This window comes from Amblyomma mixtum, chromosome 2 (genome assembly GCF_055824585.1).
Source record: "Amblyomma mixtum isolate Tamu chromosome 2, ASM5582458v1, whole genome shotgun sequence".
In the NCBI taxonomy this organism is placed as follows: Eukaryota; Metazoa; Arthropoda; class Arachnida; order Ixodida; family Ixodidae; genus Amblyomma; species Amblyomma mixtum.
In genome coordinates, this window is record NC_143013.1 from 18,022,114 (window position 1) to 18,047,033 (window position 24,920).

Below are 24,920 nucleotides of genomic sequence, written 5' to 3' on the forward strand. Positions count from 1 at the left end.
AAACAGTCAGCAGAGCATAATCGCGGTGTTCTCGACATGTAGTACTATCCATTGTGCTGCAAAAGAGTGCTGCAGTTTCAGATTTGGTTTTTTCGTCAGCTGTAGGAGGGAGTATTTTTAAACTTCCTGTGAAACTTCTCGATGTGGAACGATCACGGCAAGGACTGTGTCCAAAGTGGCGTCTTTGTCCAGTACTGACCCTGCCCGAGCAATGGCACTGTTCATGCGATTTTGCAGCATCAACATGACTTTGTAGGTGCAAGCGAGAGCAATGAAGTCTATTCATCTTATTTTACTTTGGAAAGTGATGAATGCTCCACTCAACACGAACCGCGACAACTATAGTCAGATACAGCTCACATATGCACTTCAAAGGAGGCATTGTTGTTAATCCCCTTGGACCTGCTAGTGCGACATCACAGGAGGTGGCAGAAGATTAAAGGGGAGCAGCCATGGCTTCATTGGATTAACCACAGCATCACGAATATATTGGTCAATGACACTGGCTGAAGGGTATCCTTTGAGGGCCAACTTCCACTTCGTTCTCTAGCTGTATCCGACTACAGTGCTTGTCCGTAACTTTTGTTTTTGCCATAGCAGAAGAGGTTCGCTGCTTTCTGAGCTTCTTTAATGGTACTGCACGTGCTCTGAACAATTGTTTGCTGCTAGCAGTCAAGTGGATAGAGTTTTCTTCAAGATGGCCTAGTGTCGACTTTGGCGCTAATGCTGCGGAATAGAACAAAGCGCTTAGGGCAAGCAATTTATATCAGTTTTTCTTATCAGAAAATTTAGCCAATAGAGTTCTTTCAACTTTAAATATTTGTTTCCGATATACCAGTAAAGCTACCAGTTTTTTTCATAAGCAATTGGCATCCTGTTTATTTCTTCATGTTATTATAAACAGGGCTCTATGGCAACATTATGGTGTGCTGCGATAAAGCGAAATTTTTAAAATTCTGCCTGAATGAATTTTTTACCTACACCACCTCGAAATTAACTGTTCTCGTGCCATAAAGAAAGAGTTAAAGCTGCTGCATGTTTACCACAGGACTATTACATAACAATGGTTTTGCTGACTTCCGACAACTACAACCAGTTTTGCATAAGTAGCTATGAACTGCCTCTCGAACTCCCCAGTTTACATTCACCATTCATGTGCAGTTAGTGCCCTTGCATTGCCTACTCACTGCAGTTGCTAGGCAGCCAGTCTGCCACAATCACAATTAGCCTGGCCATTGGGACACTGATCGTATCCGAATATCTGTAGAAACAGACTGAATGTAGTTTCCAAGATCCTGTAGTTAGTCCTAGATCCTGCATTTAAAAGGACACATTCCTACACGGTTGCGAACAGAGTCAAGTCTGGGCTTGCTGTCCAATGCTAGCTAGCTGTCTCTTAACATTCATTTAAGATTATAAATGCACAGTTGGGTTGGAATAAAAAGTTGCCCAGTGAATCAGTGCTTTCACTTTGTGTACTGCAGTGGTGATATCCCAGCACATTTGTTAGTTCAGTTGTTAGTGCACAATCCATCGTCCACCAAGCCGTTAAAACATCACTGCAAGCTGCCAGTACGCCATTATTCATGCAGTCCACTGCTACCAGTTAATTCTGGCCTGATGGTACATACAGATGTATTCAACCAGATGCAAAACTACTTTCCTCAAAACAAGAATAGAAAACACGTCAGTTCCAAGTAACCAACCAACCAACCACTTTACTTATGCATGACAGTAGTGACAGAACTTAGGACACATGATTTTTGACGGTATTTTACTTGTTTGCCACAATGACCACCTGGAAACCTTTACATTTCTGTGCAGCCCACTAGACACACCCTGATTATACACACAGACCTCTAGAAAATGTTTCATGCTTCAAATGAATGCAAACAAATTTCACGATAGATGCACCTTTAGCCAGGTAATGCAGATTGGGTTAGAATGGGTTCAAGCAAGGGTAACTGCTTCTCCTGCAGTAATTAAACAGTACAGTTTGTACAGTCTAGCCCGGTTATAACGAAGTCGGCGGGAATCGGAAATCACTTCGCTATATCCGCTATTTCGTTATATGTGGACTACGAAAAAAAAATGCAAACATCGGCATACCGATTTATTGCCGCTGAAAGAAGTCGTCCAGCGTCCCCTGAACACGTTTCGCGAGTGCGGACTTCAGGATTACGGCTTCCATACCATCCAACTGCGAACCAAAGATCTGGTCGAACTCCGCGATAACGCGATAACGATAAAAATGAGCCACGCTTCCAACATGCACAATGCTGCCGCGCTTTCTCCCTGCCTTGTGCACCGCGGCACCAACATAAAACAAAGCGCGCGCTGCCACACCTCCTGCAGACTGCAGTCCAGCCATGGCGCCGACTGCCGGGGAGAAATAGAGAACCGCGATTGGCCAAGACGGCCGCTCTCTGCGACGTCATCGAAAAAAAAAATCGTCTCTGTTCTTTTTTACATTTTTCTCCTGCGCGGCGTGCTCTACCGCTCTACGCCGTGATGCCGTTCAAGGACGGCGCAACACGAGACCGGCGTGCCATGCGATGCAGTGAAGCAACCTTTCGCTCCGCAGGAGAGCAGATGACGCCACGAAAGGACGCCGTCAGCCGAATTTGGCTCTTATTATGGCAGATTATTTGTCAGTTGGTATTAAATCTCTTCGTTATATCCGCTGACGCGCTCTTATTTACTTCGTTAAAACCGGACCCAAAATGTATTGAAAATGCAAAAATGGGGATGGGAAATTGAAATCCCTTCGTTATAACCGCTATTTCGCTATAAGTGGCTTCGTTATAAACGGGCTAGACTGTAATACAAACATGCAATCCTGTCCAGTTCACATCTGCATGCAAGAGCTCAAAACCAGCAAGTGCAGGCAGTACTATCACTCTTAGAAACCCTAAGCTATCGGGTACACTCAAAATTTTACGCAAAACAACGGTTGAAACACTTATAAACCAAATTTTACATACATGAGACTGGAGGGCTTACCTCGAAGCCGAGCTATTTCATCCTGCAGTTCCTTGATTGAAGGCAGGTTCTCGTGTCTCCCTTTGTCTTCCAGCTGTTCCAACTGTTCCTCCAACTCACAGACCTTAGCTAGAAAAGAATGAACCAGGATCAGCTGTGAGTAAATTTGCACAGGGCCACGCTCATCAGATCAACTATTTCAAGCAACAAATTAGAAAATGTTTGCCACTGAAACACCCCAGACACCCTCCTGTATGCTCATTTTGCCAAGTATATGAGTATTCATTGTTGAGCCTAGCATCTGAGGCCTGATCAACAGATTTGCATCGTGAGGCCTACTATAGGCCAATTTTCTAGAAGTTGAGGCTCACCTTGGAGTTCGTTTGACAGGACACTCTGGATTTTCTCCTCCTCTCTTAATGTTTTTACATTGGCTGAAATGAGCACAAGAGACAAGAAAACCAGTAAGCAAATATAACTGCACCTTATGCTCCGAATAGTTAGCCAAAAAAGAACAGAAATATAAAAAAGCTAAGCTTACAGGTCAGGTTGATTTCGAGCTCCTTACTTTCTGAAAGCTCAGATTCTTTTTCAGGTTGTGTTGGGGACTCTGGAATATGAAGGAAGATGCAAATGGCTGCTACGCTGGCACAAACTTCACACACGCAGCCATGACTAGCACTAGACAAACAGTGCTACAAAATAAGATGCAACAAGTAACACTGGAAAGTGGCAGGGCACACACAAAGCAAACTCTAGGTGTATATGCGAACAATGCAAACTACGTGTATACAGTAAACTCTCAGTTGTACGAACGCCGGTTTATCGAATATTTCAGAATAATGAACTTTTTAAAAATCCCTGGCAGTTTTCTTATAGATTCTATGCACAAATGTTTCACTTAAACGAATTTCGGAATAGTGAATATTTCAGTTTAACGAACTCGCTCAGAGGACCCAGGCTTATTTTTCCGATCAGTTCAACGAAGTTTTGAGCCCTCCACTGCAGGTGCAACCGATGCCCGCCCTCATCGAACCGCCGCTTCTGCGGCAGTGTAACGTCGCTCGTGCTACAGCGCCCATGGGGCAAAGCGGCAGTGCGGAAGAAAAACGGCAAGGAGGCATGGCCTCCGAGATCTATAGTAAACGTGCAAGTGATCTCAGAGGCCATGAACAAAATAACATCGCTGGCATTTACAGCGCCGCCGGAGCAACGCGGCAATGTGTCACACCACAAACCACGTGGTGGGCCTGTTCTTTTCTGATCGGCTAGTCGTGAATGTCGCTTTTTTCTTTCCGGTCTCATTGCTTCCGTGTGTCCTCACAAATGACCCACGTGGTGTGTGTTTTTCATCGGCTCCGTTCAGCCTAAACATTGACTCTTTCGACAGTTTTGTTACTTCCTGTGCTTTAAATGTACAAGTGCAGAAGAAAATTACTGGATTTTTTAAGTGAGAAAGGCAGCGTTTTAACTGCTATGTACCTTGTATAAGGTGATATGCATAAATTTCACACTTTTGACACTATGGATGCCATGTCTTATGCTCCTTGAATTGCACTTCAAACTTTTGACTCTGTATGCCATGTCTTATGTTAGTCTAGTGAATATTCAGTTTAGTGAACTTTCAGTTAAGTGAACTATTTCCTTCGGTCCCTTGAAGTTCACTCAAGTGAGAGTTCACTGTATATGGTACACTTATGATATCAGTGAAGAGCTGCCATGGGCCAAAATAGCACTATGGCCTTTGAGGTAAACCCTCGATCAAAAGTATACAGCCCAAGAAGTTTGCTCAGTGAGGTATGCTGTAGGAATTACAAGCACTCTCCGCAAACGTAACCTCTCGACAGAGAAATGATTTCGAGCCCTCAATCCTCCCAGGCTTTGGACTGCTAAATGTACGAGAGAGCCCTGATAAACAAGCTTAGAAGCAAACCTCTAGGGCAGCACATTTTTGACGGGGGCTGTACACAGTAGTGGAGAGTGCTGGATTCACCTCAACCACCCATAGGCAAGGCCCCTAACTTTCTGCGAAGGAAAATTAAATTCTGCCAACTGAGAGCTCCTCTAGTTTGGAACTAAGTTACGAATATATAGTATAGACTCATTTTTTTTTTCTTTGGGTCTTTTCAGGGCAGCTAAAGCGGCCTTTACCACCAGGAGCAGTGCACTTACACAGTGTAACAAAGCAAGTTGCTGTGGATGTGAAAAGAACGTGGAGAAAGAGGAGGAACTGAAAGTGTTGAGTTGAGGCAAATAGGCGAAGGACTGGGACGCTCGAAACACAGCAGTAGCGGCAGGTGAGGCCCGCATCTACTGCCTGGTAGACTGCAGCGTGCATTAAAGTATTGGAGGCTCAGCTTTGCTGTATTGTGGCGTGCACATTGAAAACATTGCCTCTGCTTCTATATCTGAGTGTGGCAGACTTTTGGGAGGGCCATTGGCTAGTGCTGGCCTGCACAGTTGGACTGCAATACAATTGTAATAATGGCTCATCTAAAATTCTCCCAAGTTCTCAAACTCCCCTTCGTGTGCAGTGCAAATAAGACAAATTTGTCATTTATCCATCATCTCATTGTCCCTTGCGATGGCTGTAGCAACAATAGCATCAAAAGAATATGGCTGGTAACACAAAAGTGCCCAAAAAATGCTTAAATCTGCGATTTTTCGCAGAATCACTGGAAACTAGGGGTCTTACTCATGAGGGGGGTCGGCCTTTGTCAGGTGGTTTGGCCAGCTTTCCCTTGGTTTACAGCGAAATGTATAATCAAAACAAAACAGATAATGAAAGGAAGGAAGAAAGTGTTCCTTACTATGTACCGAACCCTCATCAAGCCTTCGTTAAAAACCATCTGCTGTGGCCAGAATCATAACCACGACCTTTGGCTCCGCAGCCAAATACCACAGACATTGAGCAACATGACAAGCCGTTACACCAACTATACAACCAGTGCAGGACAAAGGCCTCTCATATTTCTCTAATTAACCATGTCCTGTGGCAGCCGCGGTGACCTTTTCCCTGCAAACTTCCCAATCTTGTCCATCAATGATTTGAAAAACGCCTCAGATATTGTACACAACTAGCAGAGCATATCAGAAGTACATGTGTCATACACTGACTTATCTTGTACCAAGAAAACTCATTGCTACCGTCGACCTCTGGTGTACCAAGGCCTATGTTGTAACTATAGTCTACTGTAGCATATCTATGCTTGCTTCTGCCAAGTCAACCTAAGCATTTTGCATTCTAGAACCAAAAAGCTTACTTGAGCAGAAGACAATCGTACACACAATGACTGAAGGAATGCTGGCAAAACAGTCACCTTTAATACTTGCATCAGCAAGGCTCTTTTCAATGAACAGTTCTCCCCCAGAATCTCTCGAATCTGCAAAAATATTACAGACAGCCTAAGCACTGGACATCTAGTACTGCATAAATATGAATCGCCTTGAGCAAAGAAGAAAATTGTGCACTGAAATTTCAAACACCCAACAAGTTTGAACAACAAAGTTTGAACACCCAACAAACAGACAAAGAAATTCATCACTCTTTGAAAGGTGGAACCACAGGAATGTAGCAACATTCAGCGTAACTAAATACTGAAGTTACCTTCATGGTTTGGCATGTTTTCCTCGGAGTTGAGAGCTTCTAAGCCATCCTCAATGTACTGTGCTTTCTTCACTTGATCAAAGCGAGCTGTGATTAAGGAAAAAGATTACTGTAGTTACTGTGTACAATTAACAAACAGAAGGCGGAAGTCTTGAGACGGTCATGTTTGCTATCTTGCTCAATATGTGAGCAAACAAGACTATAAATAATGCTTCAGGGACCAACCTTTCATAGCTGACAACTGCTCTTTGGCGAAATCGTTGTCCGCACGCAGTGACTCGATCTGGAGAAAGAAGTGGAAAATTGTAGAAGTGGAAACGGAACATAGACAGCAGTCAAAAATGAACAGTGGCGATAGACTTCACCATGGAGATGATGTGAGAAGCCGGGAATTAAACATCACGAGCCAGTTCAAACAATTACTACACCTAGTGAAGTTAGCTTCTGCGTTACAGCAGAGTTGTGGAAAAGCTCAGCTAACAAAGCAAAACTAACCTTGGCTGCAAGAACCTGCTCAGCTTTCTGGAGTTCCTGGATTTGGTTCTCCAGAGCAGTCTTCTCCTCAGACATGGCCTGATTCAACTCCTCAGCTTCCTGCAAGAACACAACAAAAACTTGCATGTCTAACCGAGTGCATCTGTCACAAACCTCATCTAATTATTTCCCCATGTAGTAAATAAATGTTCACCACTCTCATGAGATCTTTGAACATATTAATTTTAAAATAGAAAAATAAGTACCTTTCTTACAATACAGGCAGGCAATTAAAATCTTGAAAGGACAGATATATTTGTGTGCTAATTGAGGTTGCCCTATATCAACTGATCACTGCACTCTAACGACAAAGTGGTTACTGTGCGCTGAAAAGAGAGCTTCCATCAGTAAGTTAAGGCCGGATAATGAAATACAGACACGGCTGCCACAGGGTCTCCACAAGCAAACTACTATTATGTGAAGCACTTTTTTTTTGTTTGTGGACTTCCCGAGGTTACACCACACTACCATGCATTTACAGTAGCGATCCACAAGTCCACAATTCTCCGGATGTCACCATCATCAACATCATGAGTTTGAACCAAATGGAGGTAAAAAATTTATTTTCCACTTCTCAGCAATAAACACACCTGCCGCTGAATGACCATCAACAGAACCACAAAAGGACAATTGAGTTTTAGCAAGAACGCGAACTGGATGGATTTGGATGGAGGAACTTTTTCACTTACTGGTCTCTGATCCTACAAGAAAAACTGCCACATACCTAACAAAACTGCTATGTTCCCATGGCAGCTCCTGAGCTACACGCGGCTGTGCCTCAGTGCTAGTGTCGTTAGATCTCCATTCGACAAGCAGCCGATTGAATGCCAATCACAGCAATTCACTCAGCACAAGGATGGCCCCGGGAATGAATTTGAACTTCACTGCGAACTGTTTCATTGCAACTGCTTTTCCGAACCTGCAGAGCCCCACCATAAGCATTTCTTGGATGAAATATTGATATCCCATCAGATAGCTGAGGCAAGCTGCCACATGTGACCAACCTTGAGTTGGGTCTGCAGCTGCGCAATCTCCTTCTGGTGCTTGTCAGTGCGGGCTGCCAGAGCACTGATCTCTTTCTGAGCGGCATCATACACTTCTCGCAGCCGGGCACACTCGTCTTCCAAGTTGGAGACTGTGTACTGCAATGCAGAATCAAATGGACATCACAGCATTTGTTGAAAGAACAAGGACTACCCATAAGAAGCTTGGCAAACGCCCATATCTCTTCCCCAAACCATGCTCAAATGAAGCTTTGTTATATAAAAAAAATTAAAATAACAAGTGAGCGACATGTCTAATCGCACATCCCTAATGCTACTTAGTCTCGCTACACTCAAAACCCTTTAAATTTATAGAGCTAAGTAACGCTACACCAATCAAAAGCCTCACAATGGCATAGCACACTTCTTGTCAAACAGTTAACTGGTCAAGGTAAAGTCTGTAAAATCTGTCTGCTTTGGTACAAATATGAAAGCAGCTACACTTCACACTATGGTCACTGAGGTCGTGGTCCAGGAAATCTCAACTGAACAAAGGAAAAAAAAAATGCTGTGTTGTGAACAGAAACCAATCCAGAAAATAAACAATTCCATACCTCGAGCTCTTGCACACGTCGAAGGGCTTCCAACTTTTCTTGTAGAACTTTCTTGAGGGACTCCTGTAGAAGAATGTTATTAGCTTCACCTTTTCTGGCAATGGTGCATATGAGAAAGCAGAACTTGTTTGCCAGCCACAGTTCACAGAGCTCACCTTTGCAGTATCTTCATACCTGGCCCGCTCTTCTTGTAGCCGAGTTATTTCTTCCCTCAGCTTGTCATCCGTGGTAGACTGACAAAAGAAGGAAAAAAAGCATACGCAGAGTTGCTACACTACAACAACGAATATAAGACAGAAGCATGTCACTACACAACCACAAGGGTTTTTATAGTCAGTTATCAAATGCTCACACACACAAACACTGCAGATACGTAGTGCCTAGACACTCAATGCCTCAAACTGCTGCCACTTTTAATAACTTGGGTATTTACTAATATGGATGGTCACATGCTTTTAGTTGTGACATCAGTCTCGGTAACCAAGCACATACTGTGGTGCGCAAAACATTGCATCACAAAACAAGCATTAACGCTTTCACCACTTGAAACCAACATTTATGACATTGTGAACATTAACTGCATGGTGATGTCCAGTCCTTGCTTGCTCAGCCAAAATCATAAGGGTTGTTTAAAGTCATTCAAAATATTTTATGAATGAAGTCATTGTGTGTAGTCGCTTCAGCCATTCATATGCACGAGAATTTTCCAGCAATGCATGCAATATCACTGTGAATCAAACACTGACAAAGCGCCGCCTCTGGACACGTAGTTCAGTTTAGGTTTCTTTTGCAACTGCTAAAAATGGTACGCTGAAAAATAGTTTGTTGTGATGAAAAGCGAGGACTATAATCCCGTATTTTGCCACACTGCTCTTCAACGCAGATGTACACCCTTACCTTAGCGCAGGCTTGCAGTTGAGCCTCGAGTGTTTCAATCCTGTTGAGCAACCGGTCTTCTTCAATCATTGCCTGTTAGGTTGAAAACACAGCATCACTGACAGCCAAAACATCAAGATTTGAACTTCACTACAGTCCCATCAAATGCAACTTTTATCAGACTAGTAGAAAATCTTTGCCGTGCATCAGAAGTTTCATTCGTGAGGGAGGTCAATGAAGGCTACAGCAGCGTAGAACGATTCCCTTTAACATGTATTCAGTAGGGGTGTGCGAATATTCGAAATTTTCGAATGTAATTCGAATATTATATTTTTAGTATTCGTATTCGATTCGAAATCCAAGTATTCGTGTTGTCTCGATAATTTGACCCGACCCGAATATTCGTATCTGGCCGAATATTCATTGTGAGCGCCGGCGTTCATTTCGATCCGCAAGCACTATCGACAGAGACATAACAAGGCGGTGCCCAGAGCAATGCGCATTCCTTCCTCCAAGGGCATTCCGTAGCTGACTGCGCTGGTGAGCTTCTTTGTGGCTATACCTGCGAAGCTCGTACAGTCAGAGCTGTGCACGAAGTACCTCGCAATACGAGCCAGTTGAGTGCCAAGTGAGAGGGCATTTTCTGCGGCTGGAGGAGTCGTTTCAGCTAGAAGGGAACTGCTTCTGCCTGACCATGCCGAGCAGCGGATTTTCCTTAACGACAACCTTTTATGTTCATCCCAGCAACGCGCGTTCGTGCTGATGGCAAGCTAGCCTTAATGCTGTGTACATGCGATCTTCTCTGATATTTCCACTCTTTTAAGAATAATGTTCGAGACATACTTTTTGTGCAGCCACACACACCTTTTGTGTTCATTTAATCATTGATAGTTGAACTGTGATGTTCTTGGGTGCTCAAATAAATGTCTTGTAGTGGTTAAATGCGTCTGTCCTTGATTATTCGATATTCGATTCGATATTCGGAGCCAAGTATTCGTATTCGAAGAATTTGATACTCGCACACCCCTAGTATTCAGCCAACATCAAACAACAGGCAGTAAGTATAGCACATGAAAATTGCAAGAAGAAAACAGAAAACTTGCAACAATGGTGCTTGTGAAATCGTTCACTGCTCACTAGGAAGGAAGAAAATTTATTTCTATTGCAGAATTGCAATCAACCCTGTCACATGGGCAGTTTCAACAGCCGCTACATGACACATTGCACAAAAATCAGTGCAACCTATAGGTCATGTAATCACGCCACATACGGGAAATTTATATTATATAAAAATGTACTTGCACTTCTCCAGTGCCAATTTTAAATACCAACTCCATACATTATATCACTGAACTGCAATATTTGAGCAAGTCTTGTGCTTTGAATGCTCCACAGCTGAACATACCATAGAGCCAAGACAACCAAGTAGAGTAATGTTTGGATTTTCAGCTTGGCTGTGGTTTTCCCGACGCCATTTCACATGTTTGCATGAACAATTATTGAAGGCTATAGGTTGGGACTTACACTAAGGCAGAAATCTTCGAGTGATTTGAGAGCACTTGGCAGTGGAATATGCTACAAACTCTGCCAATGTGGCAAGTCCATCAACCACCATCTTGTCAGTTGAACAGTTCAATTTAAACCCCCAACCTCAGCTGAACTGAACTTGCTTTGAGATCTCAATGGTAAACGGCGTTATAGTACCAAAAAAAAGAGGTAATAGCGGTTCAGTCCAATGGACACTCATATGAACTGTCGTTGCAAACTCGTATAGAGGGTATTACACATACAGAATAGAACAAGCCAGAGCGTTACCCAAAAGGCTATTCCATTTAAGTTCTTGCTGGTAATATTTTTATTGCAGTAATAAGCAGTGCAAAGAAAGGCACATGCACAAAAACTGCTGCCCACCTTCCAGTTATTCTCGGATGCCTCTTGTGTGCCAGCAACCACCCTCTGCAGTGTGGCCATTTTGTTCTGGATAATCTGTTCCCTGTGCAACGCCTCCTACAATAGAAAAATAGAATTAAAAGGGAATGAACAGTGTGGAAAATATATAATTTCCAGACCATTTTCCACAAACTGGCCACATGACTTATGTTCCACGTATGGCTTTTCTGCGGAGTGGTACGCTGGAGTTACTAGGTTGTCCTCCGCCTTCAATAGGCAGAACCTACAGAGATATCCGGCGCGCATTCCGATACATTGAGTGCAACATGAAAGGATTCAGGATAACCACACAGACATTAGACGAGAGACCGGCACTGGAAAATTGCTTGTTGTCAATGGCATGAGTAAAAAGCCTATGCCGAAAATATGAAGTAAAAAATTTCCCCAAGCTTAAACTCTATGCTAAACAGCAAGCTCTGATGCACATGACGCAGGAAACGAAACATGTGGAAATTAATGAGGAAAAAAAGCTTTTTCAGACTGTACCACATATAGACAGCAGCTCAAAGTTGTTGCTATGTTCCAAAATTTGAACCGATAGAAATTAGGGGCTTGAAAAGATATGTTTTCCAGGCAGTTGAAAAAGGCATCAAGCCGCAGCAAATGGAATACCTGGATGCACTGCGACAATTGGTAGAGCTCCTGAGTTGTGATCGCAGTTCCGGCTCCAGCAGGAACAAGTGCTGTAGATGGGCTGTGAAAGAAAGAAGAGGGGAGGGAGGGCATATAGCGAGAAAGAATATGAACATGACAACTTCGGAAATTGGACGAAGCTGCCATTGCAATATTGTAATCCTCAAGATGCAGCAACTTTTTTTTTAAATGCAAAGTTCCAAGACGCAAGTTACAAACATCGAAGACGATGTGCCCAGCCCTAAGGTGCATCACATATGACAGCTAGCATTTTACATGCATACATGTGCACTGAATACAGCAAAAAAACAAAACAAAAAAAACCATGGAACAAAATGCTTACAGATTAGTTGCTCTGCAAACACAAGACGAAAGTTATGAAAGAAAATGCTCTAGAAGAACATTACATAATGAAATCATTATTACAAATATTCTTGAAAGTTAGTTAATTCAGTATTCGTGAAACTTATCACGTACCATCTGGCGCCCATGTTCAGTGCAGCAGAAAGGAATAAACCAAGATTTTCAGTTTTGTAAAAATTTATAATTACTTCTTTGTCTTTGACGAAAGTTTGGAGACATTACTGTTGTGTTGTGGTATGCTCCAATAATCTGCGCGATTTAAACAGAGCTAGGAACCGCCCATAAAATTTTACTGCTTCCCAAGCGAGATGTATGAACAACAGAGGCCCAAAGCATGGATTGCCGGAGTCTACAGAGTCAGGTGTTTCCTTTGAAACAGTATCGGCTTAATTTGTACTGTGTACTTGTACTAGTTGTAACCACACCTCCAAGGCCAACACACAAAGGCTGGCCTAGCCCACGACCAGCTCAGTAGCTGAAAGGATGGATGTGAAGGCAGCACACTTTTATTACGGAGGATTAAGAGAGATGCGGAGATCGGAGGTGAATTTTTGTTTGATGTAGAGCAATTAAATCTGGCATGCTTACAAGGAAGTCTTCTGAACGCTGAAATACAAAACTGCACTCAAATATCTTAAGTAGTTCAGAGAAATTTTTTATACGAGTCATTGCTATAACAAACTTACACCCCTGCCACACGGCAAGTCTAATGTCATTCCCATCGATTGACGTTCGTTCAAAATGACATTACTTTTGCTGTCACATGAGAAAATATAATGTCATTCGATGAAAACGACATTAGGTATCGAATGAGTTTACAGAACTCATTACCCAGCGATATGCGAGCTAATGTGTTATCTCGACGCCAGAGACTTGGTGAGAATATACACCGAAAAACACGATTTCAAAAGCGTCACAAGCACTGTAATATTTCCGCGTCCGTATTATTGAGCGATCGTTCATTTATGTATATAAAAATGCCAAATAAAATTGGAAAAAAATAAAACTCACTCTCGCTCCCAGCCTTGCGTGGCTAACATTCACAACATGGCGACGCCCAGCCCGGCCGCTTCAGACCAAATACTGTGTCGCCGCTGAATTTTTAGACGCGATAGCTTGCTCTAAACGGTTGTATTCGCTTTTATTCAGTGCATTCTCATCCTTCCGTAACAATATAGGTGTGAAATATTAATCGTTTTTGAGGTAAATTTAAGAATTTCTTGATGCTAGGCTTAACCGTGTAGGGCGTACACTGTCGTCAAAGCAACGACCCCAGGCGAAGTATTTCTCCAACTTTGCACTAGAATCTACATTTTCATTTCATCCAATTGAATTACATTTAAAAAAAACAAAGCCTTCTAATGCATTCATTACTGCCATTAATATAAGAGAAAAACGCTTCTTCGGCACACAGTTCATGAATGTTTGACTTGCTGTCATCTAGATGACGCCACAATATGTTTTGTTTCTCGCGCGCTACGCTAGTCACTCCCAACCACCGTGCTCCCAACTAAAATTGTTGTGAGGACGGGCGGCAGTGCGCGCGAGGTGCGACCGTAGCATGCGCTAAGCTTTTTGTGGACGCGCAGCCAATACTGTCTAATTTCACCATAGAGAGCATTTCACAAAATGACGTCTGCCATTTGCCTGCCGCCGCTGGCTGAACTTTAGCATGGCTTGGACTCGTGGTGTAGCAGTGATCAACAAGTTATTGAAATGAGGATTAGGATATTAAAGTTGGTTTCTATTAGTAAAGCAATACTTTTTGCAACGTATTGAAGCATACATCGAAATTTTTATATGCTGTACTCTCTTTCCATCGCAATCGCCATCATTTGCAAATGACATTAGTTTTTGCCGTGTAGCAGCGCACAGAAAAAATGACATTAAGTCGAACAAATGTCATTCGATGAGAATGACATTAAATTTGCCGTGTGTCAGGGGTATTAGAAAGCCTGGCATGACAACACAAGATAGGAGCCTGCAGTCACTCTTGAGTCTTACCTACAGGAATGGTTGATGCAGCGACATTCTCCAAATATCTTTAACAGGCAGATTCCTTTCTACACAGAATGTTATACTCACGCTTACATAATGCACTCATTATAGTCATGTCCAATTAGTGACAGTGAAAAAATGCAAAAGTAGCTCAGAAATATAAGAACACCATTGCATAAAGAATTTACCAAGGAACACAATGCAACAAACCGCATGAAAACCCATAAAGCCATTTTCATGCTATGCTTTCTGCAAACAGAGCAGTCAGGTCAAAAAACACTTGAGAAAACTGGAATTTTCACAGAGATTTCAGTCAGTTTTATGCTACCTACGGTCACAAAAACATTTTCCAAAGTCATTTCTGGGCTCTTTTTGGGCAAAATTTTCAGGAAGTGATTAAAAATACCTTACACCAAATCTGATGTTAAATTCTTTTTTTTTTTTAGATTTTTGCGATTTGATCCTTGCATCCCTCCTTAAATGAATGCGACAGTACCACATGCAACTGAAATTAACATGATGGAGAGTTGAGCTAGTTTGTTTTTATCCAGTTCGAATTAGCAGCACTAAAAAAAAAGAACATAAAGGAAGAAGTGAAACGCTTTCAGAGCTGTATGTGCATGTGTGTTGCTTTTCTTTTTTTGTGCTTCGCGTTTTTTGCACCAAAGCAGCATCAGCTGATTCATGAAATTATATTCAAGTGCTCAATAATAATAAATAATAAATAATAATAATAATAATGATAAGTAAACCAGAAACCAATATCATTCCAGAAATCGCTATCATCGAGGCTAATCTTTGTTTTGCGTTACTCTTTTAAGCTTCATTTTGTTAATCTGTTTTAGTATCATGCTTATTATGTTTCTATTAGATGAATGGTCTTAGCATTAAGTGCAGCGATTTTTTTTTTGCTCTGATTAATGTTGATACTCTCTTACTTTAGAAAATGCAGTAAAGCACAACTGAGCTCTTGAACTTGCACTGCAAATGGTACATTAAAGCAAGAGCTTGCAAATCACGAAGCAAAGTTTATTTTTTATGCGAGCACCGCTTTGTAAGGAAGCGGCCTAGCTGATCCTGATAGGTGGAAACCTAAGCTAAGCGGCACTCCCTCCTGGAGTGCAGTTTAGCTGAGGTTGTGGCCCCTATTCTGAAGGAACTATGCCTGCCTGCATTGCATCAAACAATCTATTGATCAGCTGGTGGCAGTGCTCTATTTGTATGAAGACAACTGTAACACTACCTCAGTAGTACATTGCTAATGAATGTACAACACCAAATGTGACATTTAAAACAGCTGCAAACATCACTTACTGCATGCAAATGCACTTCAACATAATGACCTATCAGTGGCATTTGATGAGAAGCGCAAGCACTTTGGTAAGTGATTACGTACTCAATCAATAGTTTCACCGCCATCCCTCAGTGAAATCTTAGCTGAAATAACATGAAATGCTTACGACACATGATGGTTCATGCAAAGTCTGCCATAGTAAGTAGCTTGAGGGACTTTCGTTCCCTAAACTGCTGACCATACAACTCTATTTACCAGGCACTACTGGATATAGCAGACAGTTTCAGGTGAGCATTTACCGATATGCAAAATGTAACGTAAATTGTACAGCACCCTGAACATCTGCAAACTGTATGCAGAAAATTAGTGTGCTGTTCTTTAGTGCACACGAAATAAAATCGACCATAAATGTTCAAGCTGCTACTATGTTACAATAGACTGTTTCCAAACTGAGACACCTACTCCAGCAATTTAAAGCTTGCCTCCATCGTGCCTTAAAAAAAACCCTTAACCACAACGCAGGCAATCTCCTGCCTACGTACGCAAGATGCCTGGGGCGATTACTGCAGCGCACTTAAGCGATGTGCTTTGGGCTTTCCGTCCAGTGATCAAGGCTTCCGTATGGAAGCCGAAACGTCTTCGTCTTCATATTAAACAACAACCTTTTGGTCGGCGTTCCTTCTATTGACTTCATGAATCTTCTTCCCGACCAGACGAGTTTTCGTTGAACGTTAGATTTCATCGTGCCTACTGTCCATTCTAACTCCTACTGTCCGAACGTCCCGTGAACACAAGAAAACTATACCCAAACTCCACAGAGGCAGGCAGAGACATAATCAGCAAAATATCAGGCGCAAAAGTTGTGGAAATTTCAGGTAATGAGCTAAGGAATGTACGCAAGAGCCACGAGAGAAGCCCAGAAGAAGTGGAAGCAAGAATTCCTTACTTCAACCTATTTGCGGTCAGCAACCGTGTAAATCTGAAATCAAGGCACACAAACAAGTTTCCAAGCTCGGATGCTAGTAGTTTAGTTCCTATGCGCCATCTAGGAGAGTGAACAGGCAGAACAGGAAAAGCTAAAAGTCCAAAAGCCAACCACAACACCTGGGCACCCTCCATCCATTTCCTGTAACCCTTTGCATGCCAAATCAATTCCTAAAAACATATCAAATCGCCAATTTTTTTGTTTGCAGAATTCTGGCAACAATGACCGTTGTCAGGCTTTAAACACGTGCTAAAGGTACAAAATGTTTTTGGCTGACAACTAGCGCAGTCTAGCGTTGAAAATTGCAACTAACACAATTGCCGACTGCAACCTGTCTTTGGCAGTGGGAGCAATGCAAGATCGGGCCGGACAAGTGCATAATATTCTATTTATTTCCATCAAAGATGGGGAAGGAAAGGCAAAAAGCTGCTATCGCAGCTTAACAAGTCCTCGTCCCCTACAAAGCAGCAGCAGTACACGCCGTCAACCTGACACATATTACATCAAAAAATGAAGAGAAAAAAAAATAAGAAAGAAAAAGATGTATATATGATAAAGTATAGAACGTACTGCTCGCACAATAATAAAAAATCTAGTCATTAGCAATATTGGTATAACCTCCTGCTCCGAGTACAGCGCTGGGTTGGCAGTTAGAGGCTTAACACAACAGCTTTAGTAAAATGCAATTACTTCCACCGCCTTGATGCCACAGACCTCAAGATTTGCAGCAGAGGAGGACCACTGTTAGTACACTCAGCTAAAAAGAAGGAACAGTGCAGTACCTGGCCTTTGCTTCTTTGCCATCAGGCAGGAAGAGTCGCAGTGTGGCCACGATGCACCCATGAGTGACTACACAGCAAATAAAGGAGGAGACATTTTGCCACAAAAGTGAGACTAAGTATAGAACAAACAGTAAAGATGCATGTAAAAAAAAAATCTGCCAGGGGCACTTAAGTCTCCTTAGGTGCTATGCATGTGAAAGCATCATGCACTACTGCTGTTTCTGTTAATGCGTTCGTGGTTGATTACGTCCGTGGTATTCTCTGCGTTTTTGCAACTTAGTTGGCCACCAAACCACACGCCATTCAGAACCTGTGGGTTAATGCCCACATATGCAGAACTGGTCATTCTCTAGTTAACATTTATAGAGGGAGGAGAGTCTTCATACCCCACCCAGCGCAGTGATTAAGCGATGCGCCACTGCAATGGCAGGTGCGCCGTTCCTGTCACAGCCACCCACACGGATTGCGAGACCCATTTTGCTCTTCCTGAGCAACTTCTCGTGCAGCTGGCGTGATGCCCCTCTGAACTAACCCGAACTTCCTCCCATTGGCTGCAGCTTGCAGAGCTTACCAGAGTTACTTCGTGGATAGAAGCTGAAGTAGTGAAGGGCTCCGGAAATTTCGACCACCTAGGGTGCTTTAATGTGCACTGACATCGCGCAATACACGGGCCTCTAGAATTTCGCCTCCATTGAAATTTTACCACCACAAACACTTGAGTAAGCATACTAACATGAGGTGCAATGCTGATACCACAGGCTAGTACTGAATAAGTCGCTGAAAATGACACACGATAAGCTTCACATCATAAATGTGGCACTGAGTTGTTTAGAGGTGACAGTAATGATTTTTAAACAAGAATGACACCAATCTAATTGTTGTGAAGAAAGTGTGGATCACAAGTATTCACAGTTGCATAAAAACTGAGGCTCACCTTTTCTGGAGTTTTCCACGACATCAACCCCAAACTGTACAATGTCACCCGAGCAGACCTCTTGAGCTGGCGACTCCTCTGAACCTTTGCTGAGCCGCTGGTTGTTGACAAATGTGCCATTACTGCTCTTGGTGTCTTGCAGATAAAACTGAAAGCAAAGAAAGCAGCAGACTGTAACCTACATTCCAATGTAACCAAGTGGGCAATTACACCGACTAAAAGGGGCTAAACAGATTTTTTTGCAATGCAGTAAGTCGTAGTAACCTTCACAATGCCCATCAAGAATAACAGCTTATGTGTCATTCACAGGGTCAGTTTGTTAACCATATAATGGGCCAAAATGCAGTGTCTTATTACCATGCCTAATCCTACTGCACATTACAACAAACTGCCAGGACATTCTATGCGTCAAACAACACGTTGAAGATTTTTAAAAGCATCAAACAGTGAAGGGTTACCTGCCGCATACTTCAAAAGAACTGTGCACATTTCTGCCCAAATGGAACGGCAAATGGGCTTTTGCAGTTACTTGCAGTTGTACAAATTGGCACCATGAACGAATTTTCTGGTTAAATAACTGTGCAGGAATGCATGAACTTTGTGCATGAAGATGTCGCAGCAAGCAAATTGTGAAAAGTACTCGATTACACCCATTGAAGATATTACGAGGGCTAGAATAAGGTGCAGAAACAAAATGAATATCTCCAAGAGTGACTGCTACCAGTTCTTTTTGTGCTCCACCTCACTGCATAATGTCTACAGTACCCAAAAGGCCACCAAGAAAACCATGGCTGTGTTCTCAAAGAGCCAGCAGATGCACGCTACAGCCCAGCTCAAGGTGGAGTGCAAAAATGTATTGACATCACATATTCATTCCACACATAGAAGATTTGTCAGATTTTCGTGAACCACGCATTATTATTGGCCCCAGTAACAAGAATGCCACACTTGTTTCTTTTTCAGTCCTTTTATCATGTTCAAAGAAGCATTAAAACACCAGTGTCAAGCTCTAGCATAGCCTCTGCACACAAATGTGTGTTGTGTTGGGTTTAATAGCACATAGGCAGCTAAGGCCATCATACCCCAAACACTTAGGTAAAGTTTGCTACAAAATTTTATAAAAATGTGAAAACAGTGTAGAGGGCCTAGAACTTTATACTACGCAGTAACCATAAGGGAAAGACATTTTACACTAGTAAAAGCTTTAAAGAGGGTTGGGTAACCTCAGTGACCATCCTTGGCTGGGCAAGGATCTCGAGGCTCCCGACAAACCAAATAAAGACCTCAGCCTTCTCAGGTGTAAGATAGTGGCTGAGGTGTATCAAAAATCAAGCAGAACAGTAGGTTAGCATTCACAGTTTTGAAGAAAACCTACATCCTCTAAAAACCTAAAAACATAAGATATGTCTACAATTGCATTATCACCTAAGAGCAGTGCTGAAAGAAACGGGATGCATTCTTTATAAAATTCAGTGAAGCACTTTTTCCTTAGCTTTTCAAGTTTTGAGCATGGCAATAAAATATTGTTGACGGTAAGTTCCTGTCCACATTTTCCACCTAGAGGTTTATCTTGTTTCGTTAACAGAAAATTATGTGTTAGGCAAGTGTGTCCAATGCGAAGTCGACATAAGTTTACCTCTACAAGACGTTTCTGGTGCCTGCATGATTTTCGTTCTCCCAAGATGGGCTTCATGGAGTGTAGTTTGTTGTTTGCTTCGTTTTCCCAAGCAGCTTGCCATTTATCTTTCAACTTAGTGCGTTGCAGTCTATGGGGCATGTTGACTTGCTTGATTTCATCACTATAAGCTCGTGATGTGCACGTGTCTGCTTTCTCATTTCCCTCTATCCCGATATGGCTCAGCACCCAGCAGAATATTATCCTGTGACCTTCTGTTGTGATCTTTTCTAGGTTGTGAATTACGCTTCCGAATAGGGGCTCAGCTGCGTTTCTTATGCTGTTTTCGATACTGTAATTCATTATTCTGCCTACAGCTACACTGCATAGCGTTCAGCTTTGAAAATTGATGCACATTTTGGCAGTCTTGCTATTTTTGGTCAAATGTTTAGCGGAATCCCCCAAGGTGGAGGAGATTTGTAATAAGGGAGTAATTACTCATTGGCATCCACCCAAGCGCAGCCATACGGCTACAAGGGAAAGCTATACAGCTTTCTCAGAAACTTCGTAGTTAAAGAAAAATTCGTCCTGGTCCGGGGTTCGAACCCGGGAGCAGTCGCTCTACCAATTGAGCTAACCGGGACGGCAAGCTTATGGTAGGGCGAGAGCGAATTGATCAGTAACTCGAAGTGGGAAGTGTGTTGCTAACAGGGACGGCAAGCTTATGGTAGGGCGAGAGCGAATTGATCAGTAACTCGAAGTGGGAAGTGTGTTGCTAACTCGAAGTGGGAAATGTGAAACACACTTCCCACTTAGAGTTACTGATCAATTCGCTCTCGCCCTACCATAAGCTTGCCGTCCCGGTTAGCTCAATTGGTAGAGCGACTGCTCCAGTGAAGCGGTGGCCCCGGGTTCGAACCCCAGACCAGGACGAATTTTTCTTTAACTACGAAGTTTCTGAGAAAGCTGTATAGCTTTCCCTTGTAGCCGTATGGCTGTGCTTGGGTGGATGCCAATGAGTAATTACTCCCTTCTTACTATTTTTCCCCCATTTTCCTTGTACTGCAGTAGTCCTCACATATTGTTCCCGATTTCGAGCCCTATGTGTTAAATTCTGTGTAGCTTGCATATTTTCCTTTAAATGCCAGATATTCCTGTAGTATGCGTTGATGTGGTATTTGTTTTTTGCGAAGGTGTGTTAATGTGAAGTCACACACAGAGGGTCGGCTGTACCATGGCAGCAGTGGAATTAGTCTTGGGGTAATTACAGGTAGGGCATCCAGCAATCCTAACTCCTGACATTTATCTTCAAAGCGTAATGACAGAGGTCTTATTTATTGGGGCTTATTATTGAAGAGAGTCTTTGAAGGGCACTTTATGACTTTGGGATAACAGAGGTGTTTCGGTAAGAACTTTATTTTAGTATGTATGTGCACATAAGCATTGTTCTACCTATGAGAGGTGGTTCATCTGCTTCGGTGTAAAGACTATTCAAGGGGGATGTTCTGTATGCACCAACTGAGAGACGCAAATCTAGGTTCTGTACTGGACCCTCTGCACACAAAAATGAAAGCACACAAAAATGAAAGCACACAAGGTGCATTGTGCTTGACAAGGCGACATATGCAGTGAAGGCCCTTTGCCTCTATGAGGTGCTGTGACAGGTCATCAGCACCCGCCTGAGCATGGAGATGCTGACCAGTAATCACTGTTAACATAGATGTACTCGAACTCTGGGGACTTCGCTGAGCACGAGCAACAAACAGTGTGTCTGGCAAAAGTGACTGAGAATGCGGCTCTGAGAAAGCACGGCGGCAGACGCAGTGCCCCTCACCTTTCCTCCTTCGTACCACAGCAGGGCGTGGTTCCGCGACAGCACCTTGCAGTCAAAGATGGCATTGTTGGGGGCCTGGCGACACCGTGCCACTGACCGGCCGACCTTGGCAGGCTGGTCAAGATTCAGCACCCGCTCGGGAAACGGGTGTGAATTGGGGCGGCAGGTCAGGATGGCACGGGGAACGCCAGGCTTCGGAGGTGGCACATCTGCTGTCGAGAACGGCGGCATCTGCTGCTGCTGCTGGGGAGCGCCGCCACCGATTATCGCCGTCGGTGGTGCCACCTCCCCGGACAGCACGCCGGCCTTCATCGTCTCGGCCTCATCCGACGCCGCCGCCAACCCGTTTTCAGCCGGGGTAGCCGTGGTGGCTGTGATCTCGGTCTCCACCTGCGCACAAAAGCAGTTATGCAGGCTACCACAAAAAGCATCGAGAGCCTTACTAGTGTAAAGGAATTTACTAAGCATACATATACTTTGACCCTCAGTTTACAAAAGGCCGCCCATATTGAGCACTAGCAACGAAGAATGACTAAAATATTATTACCAAGCAACTATCAAAGAAGCTGTAGATATCAGTACCAACTGTGCACTGTTGAGTTAGAGGAATTGTTTCCAAGAGGAATTATTGCCTGGTTCAACTGTGGCTGAGATTGAGCTTGGGACACACTAGTTGCTCAGATTTCACCAAGTGACAGTATGACAACATGCTCACGAACCATCCTGCAGTCTGCTAATGGCCTTGCAAGGAATGGGGTTATTGTAGGAGGTGCTGTTGTCACAGCACATGTACTTGTGTGGACACCAAATGCCCCGAAACCAGTGCAATGCCCATTACAGTTAGTGCACCAAGTCAATTGATAGAAACATTAAAAAGAAAGCAGCAACAAAAGATTAACACCATCTACGAAGCTGTTTGCGTCAGACTTTCGGTACTCTTCTTATTGGAGGCTGCTATCTATTATGAACAGTGCTTTCCAACAAGCCTGGTTACATGCCATGTTAAATCAAGACATTTTAACGTGATAGCACTAAGGGTCCAGTGTCGCAGAAAAACTGGCGGTGGCAACACTGGCCGCAAGCTGACATCTGCCAGGGTGGACAGGTGGCAACTTGGCGGCCGTGGAAAGTGGCAGCCACTTAGATCGACCATAAGGGAGCCTCACCGAAGTGCGGGCAGAGCAACCTGGGTCGCTCAAGCTCACAACCACCTGAGGCACAGTCACCTGCCGCACATTGCCTGACTGCCTCACCACTGCGCCATGTTCCACAATAACACAAAACTGCAAAGATTGGTGTCCTGTTCCTCTACAACCACAAGCAGAGTCAGATGACAGGCTGAAGGTGGCAGCAGTCAACTTCAGACTCACATTAACTCTACATCACATGCTACAAGACGTGACAAGTGGTGTGAAAAAGCATGTCGGCGCAGTTAGATTCTGACTTGAGGCACACAGTACTCAGCAGAGAGCTGTTAAATGTTTGCTGTCCCGAATGACATAAGCCACGTAACATCCCTATGATATTATATGCGGCTCCTTCCTGCAACTGCAAATTGAAACCTAAAATCCACAACAGAAACTCTGTTGCGACAAAAAGTTCAGACCACTTTGGCATATGCAATGTGCATTTCTATAACCTCCCACCCGCAGCTTACAGAGCAGCCCGATAAGGCTTCAAATCTTTGAACAGGGCGAGTACAACTTTCCTCCTTATGCCTTAACAGCATTGAAGCCTAGCAGCAGACCTAACAACCTTTGAACTTTTGGCCAAGGCTTGCACAACTGTTTTTTTTTTTTTTTTTTATGGGGTTTAACGTCCCAAAGCGACTAAGGCTATGAGAGACGCCGTAGTGGAGGGCTCCGGAAATTTCGACCACCTGGGGTTCTTTAACGTGCACTGACATCGCACAGTACACGGGCCTCTAGAATTTCTCCTCCAAAGAAATTCTAGCCGCCGCGGCCGGGATCGAACCCGCGTCTTTCGGGTCAGCAGCCGAGCACCATAGCCGCTGAGCCACCGCGGCGGCTGCACAACTGTTGTGCCTCAGCAAGTCTTGCTCCAGCATGAATGATGGAAGGCACATGTCAACAACAAAAGTGCATTCCATACACTTGATCATTTTGAAATCACTACGTGAGCCTGCTGTTTCTCAGGCTTGTTTTACTGACAAGCTAAAAGTGTATGAAATTTGGTGCCACCATAAAGGTACATTTAGCCATACTCGGAACCAAGATTGTCTGCGTAAGAATGTTTAAATCGCCCAAAGGTGCGACAACCATCGTTTTGAGAGAGCAAGCCTAGCAGATTACTGCGAAGCAGTTAAACAGAACCTTCCACTTTACAATTATGTGATGAAAAATTTTAACACGACCGAATAGGGGAAAGAAAAAGGTTCACGCTCCCAGTTATCCATTTGCAGTGCAGAAGTGATAGACTAGAGGCCCAGCATATGAGCAACAATGACACATAGCACTTGCACAACAGTTGGAGAGTCATGCCAAACAAGGCAGCGAAAGTTGTAGAGGTACAAAAGGAAGCAACACGAGAGATAGAACACGTCATCTAGATGTAATGCAGGCTGATCGTGTACGTCTCCAGCCTTAACAGTAACGAACTTAAGAACACTGACAACTAATTTTAAAGCAGCATATGCAGCGGGTTAACAGTTTCGTGAGCACAACAGCCAGAACGCTTCCTAAAGCAAATAGGATTAAAGTAAAATGGGGCATGCTCCCAGTGTTGGGAACAGCCACAGATCAGCCTGCATTGGCACATGTTTGGGTGTTCCCTATTGTATTGCTTCAACTTGCACCCGACGAGATATTGAGAATGAAACTGTTAGCCTCAAAGGCAAGGTGTCCCTTGGTACAGTGCAGCTGCATAACATACCTGGCACAGATTACATGGCTGATGTCATGCAATATGGAAAGGAC

General features: G+C 43.4%; 1 protein-coding gene across 4 annotated transcripts in view; it reads right to left on the reverse strand.

Annotated features, from left to right (window-relative positions):
* The window catches only part of LOC149358567 (uncharacterized), a 42,598-nt gene that overhangs the window by 15,079 nt on the left and 2,599 nt on the right, over positions 1-24,920 (reverse strand). For all 4 annotated transcript variants that reach the window (XM_089570681.1, XM_089570682.1, XM_089570679.1 and 1 more), the window contains exons 2-17: positions 21,985-22,374; positions 18,536-18,683; positions 17,602-17,668; positions 12,159-12,240; positions 11,508-11,603; positions 9,618-9,689; positions 8,876-8,953; positions 8,721-8,783; positions 8,128-8,265; positions 7,085-7,183; positions 6,815-6,872; positions 6,590-6,676; positions 6,303-6,365; positions 3,524-3,592; positions 3,354-3,416; positions 3,004-3,111 (exon numbers count right to left, since the gene is read on the reverse strand). In XM_089570681.1, coding sequence (XP_089426807.1) covers positions 3,004-3,111; positions 3,354-3,416; positions 3,524-3,592; positions 6,303-6,365; positions 6,590-6,676; positions 6,815-6,872; positions 7,085-7,183; positions 8,128-8,265; positions 8,721-8,783; positions 8,876-8,953; positions 9,618-9,689; positions 11,508-11,603; positions 12,159-12,240; positions 17,602-17,668; positions 18,536-18,683; positions 21,985-22,374 — 1,681 coding nt within the window. The remainder of the gene's footprint in view (positions 1-3,003; positions 3,112-3,353; positions 3,417-3,523; positions 3,593-6,302; positions 6,366-6,589; positions 6,677-6,814; positions 6,873-7,084; positions 7,184-8,127; positions 8,266-8,720; positions 8,784-8,875; positions 8,954-9,617; positions 9,690-11,507; positions 11,604-12,158; positions 12,241-17,601; positions 17,669-18,535; positions 18,684-21,984; positions 22,375-24,920) is intronic.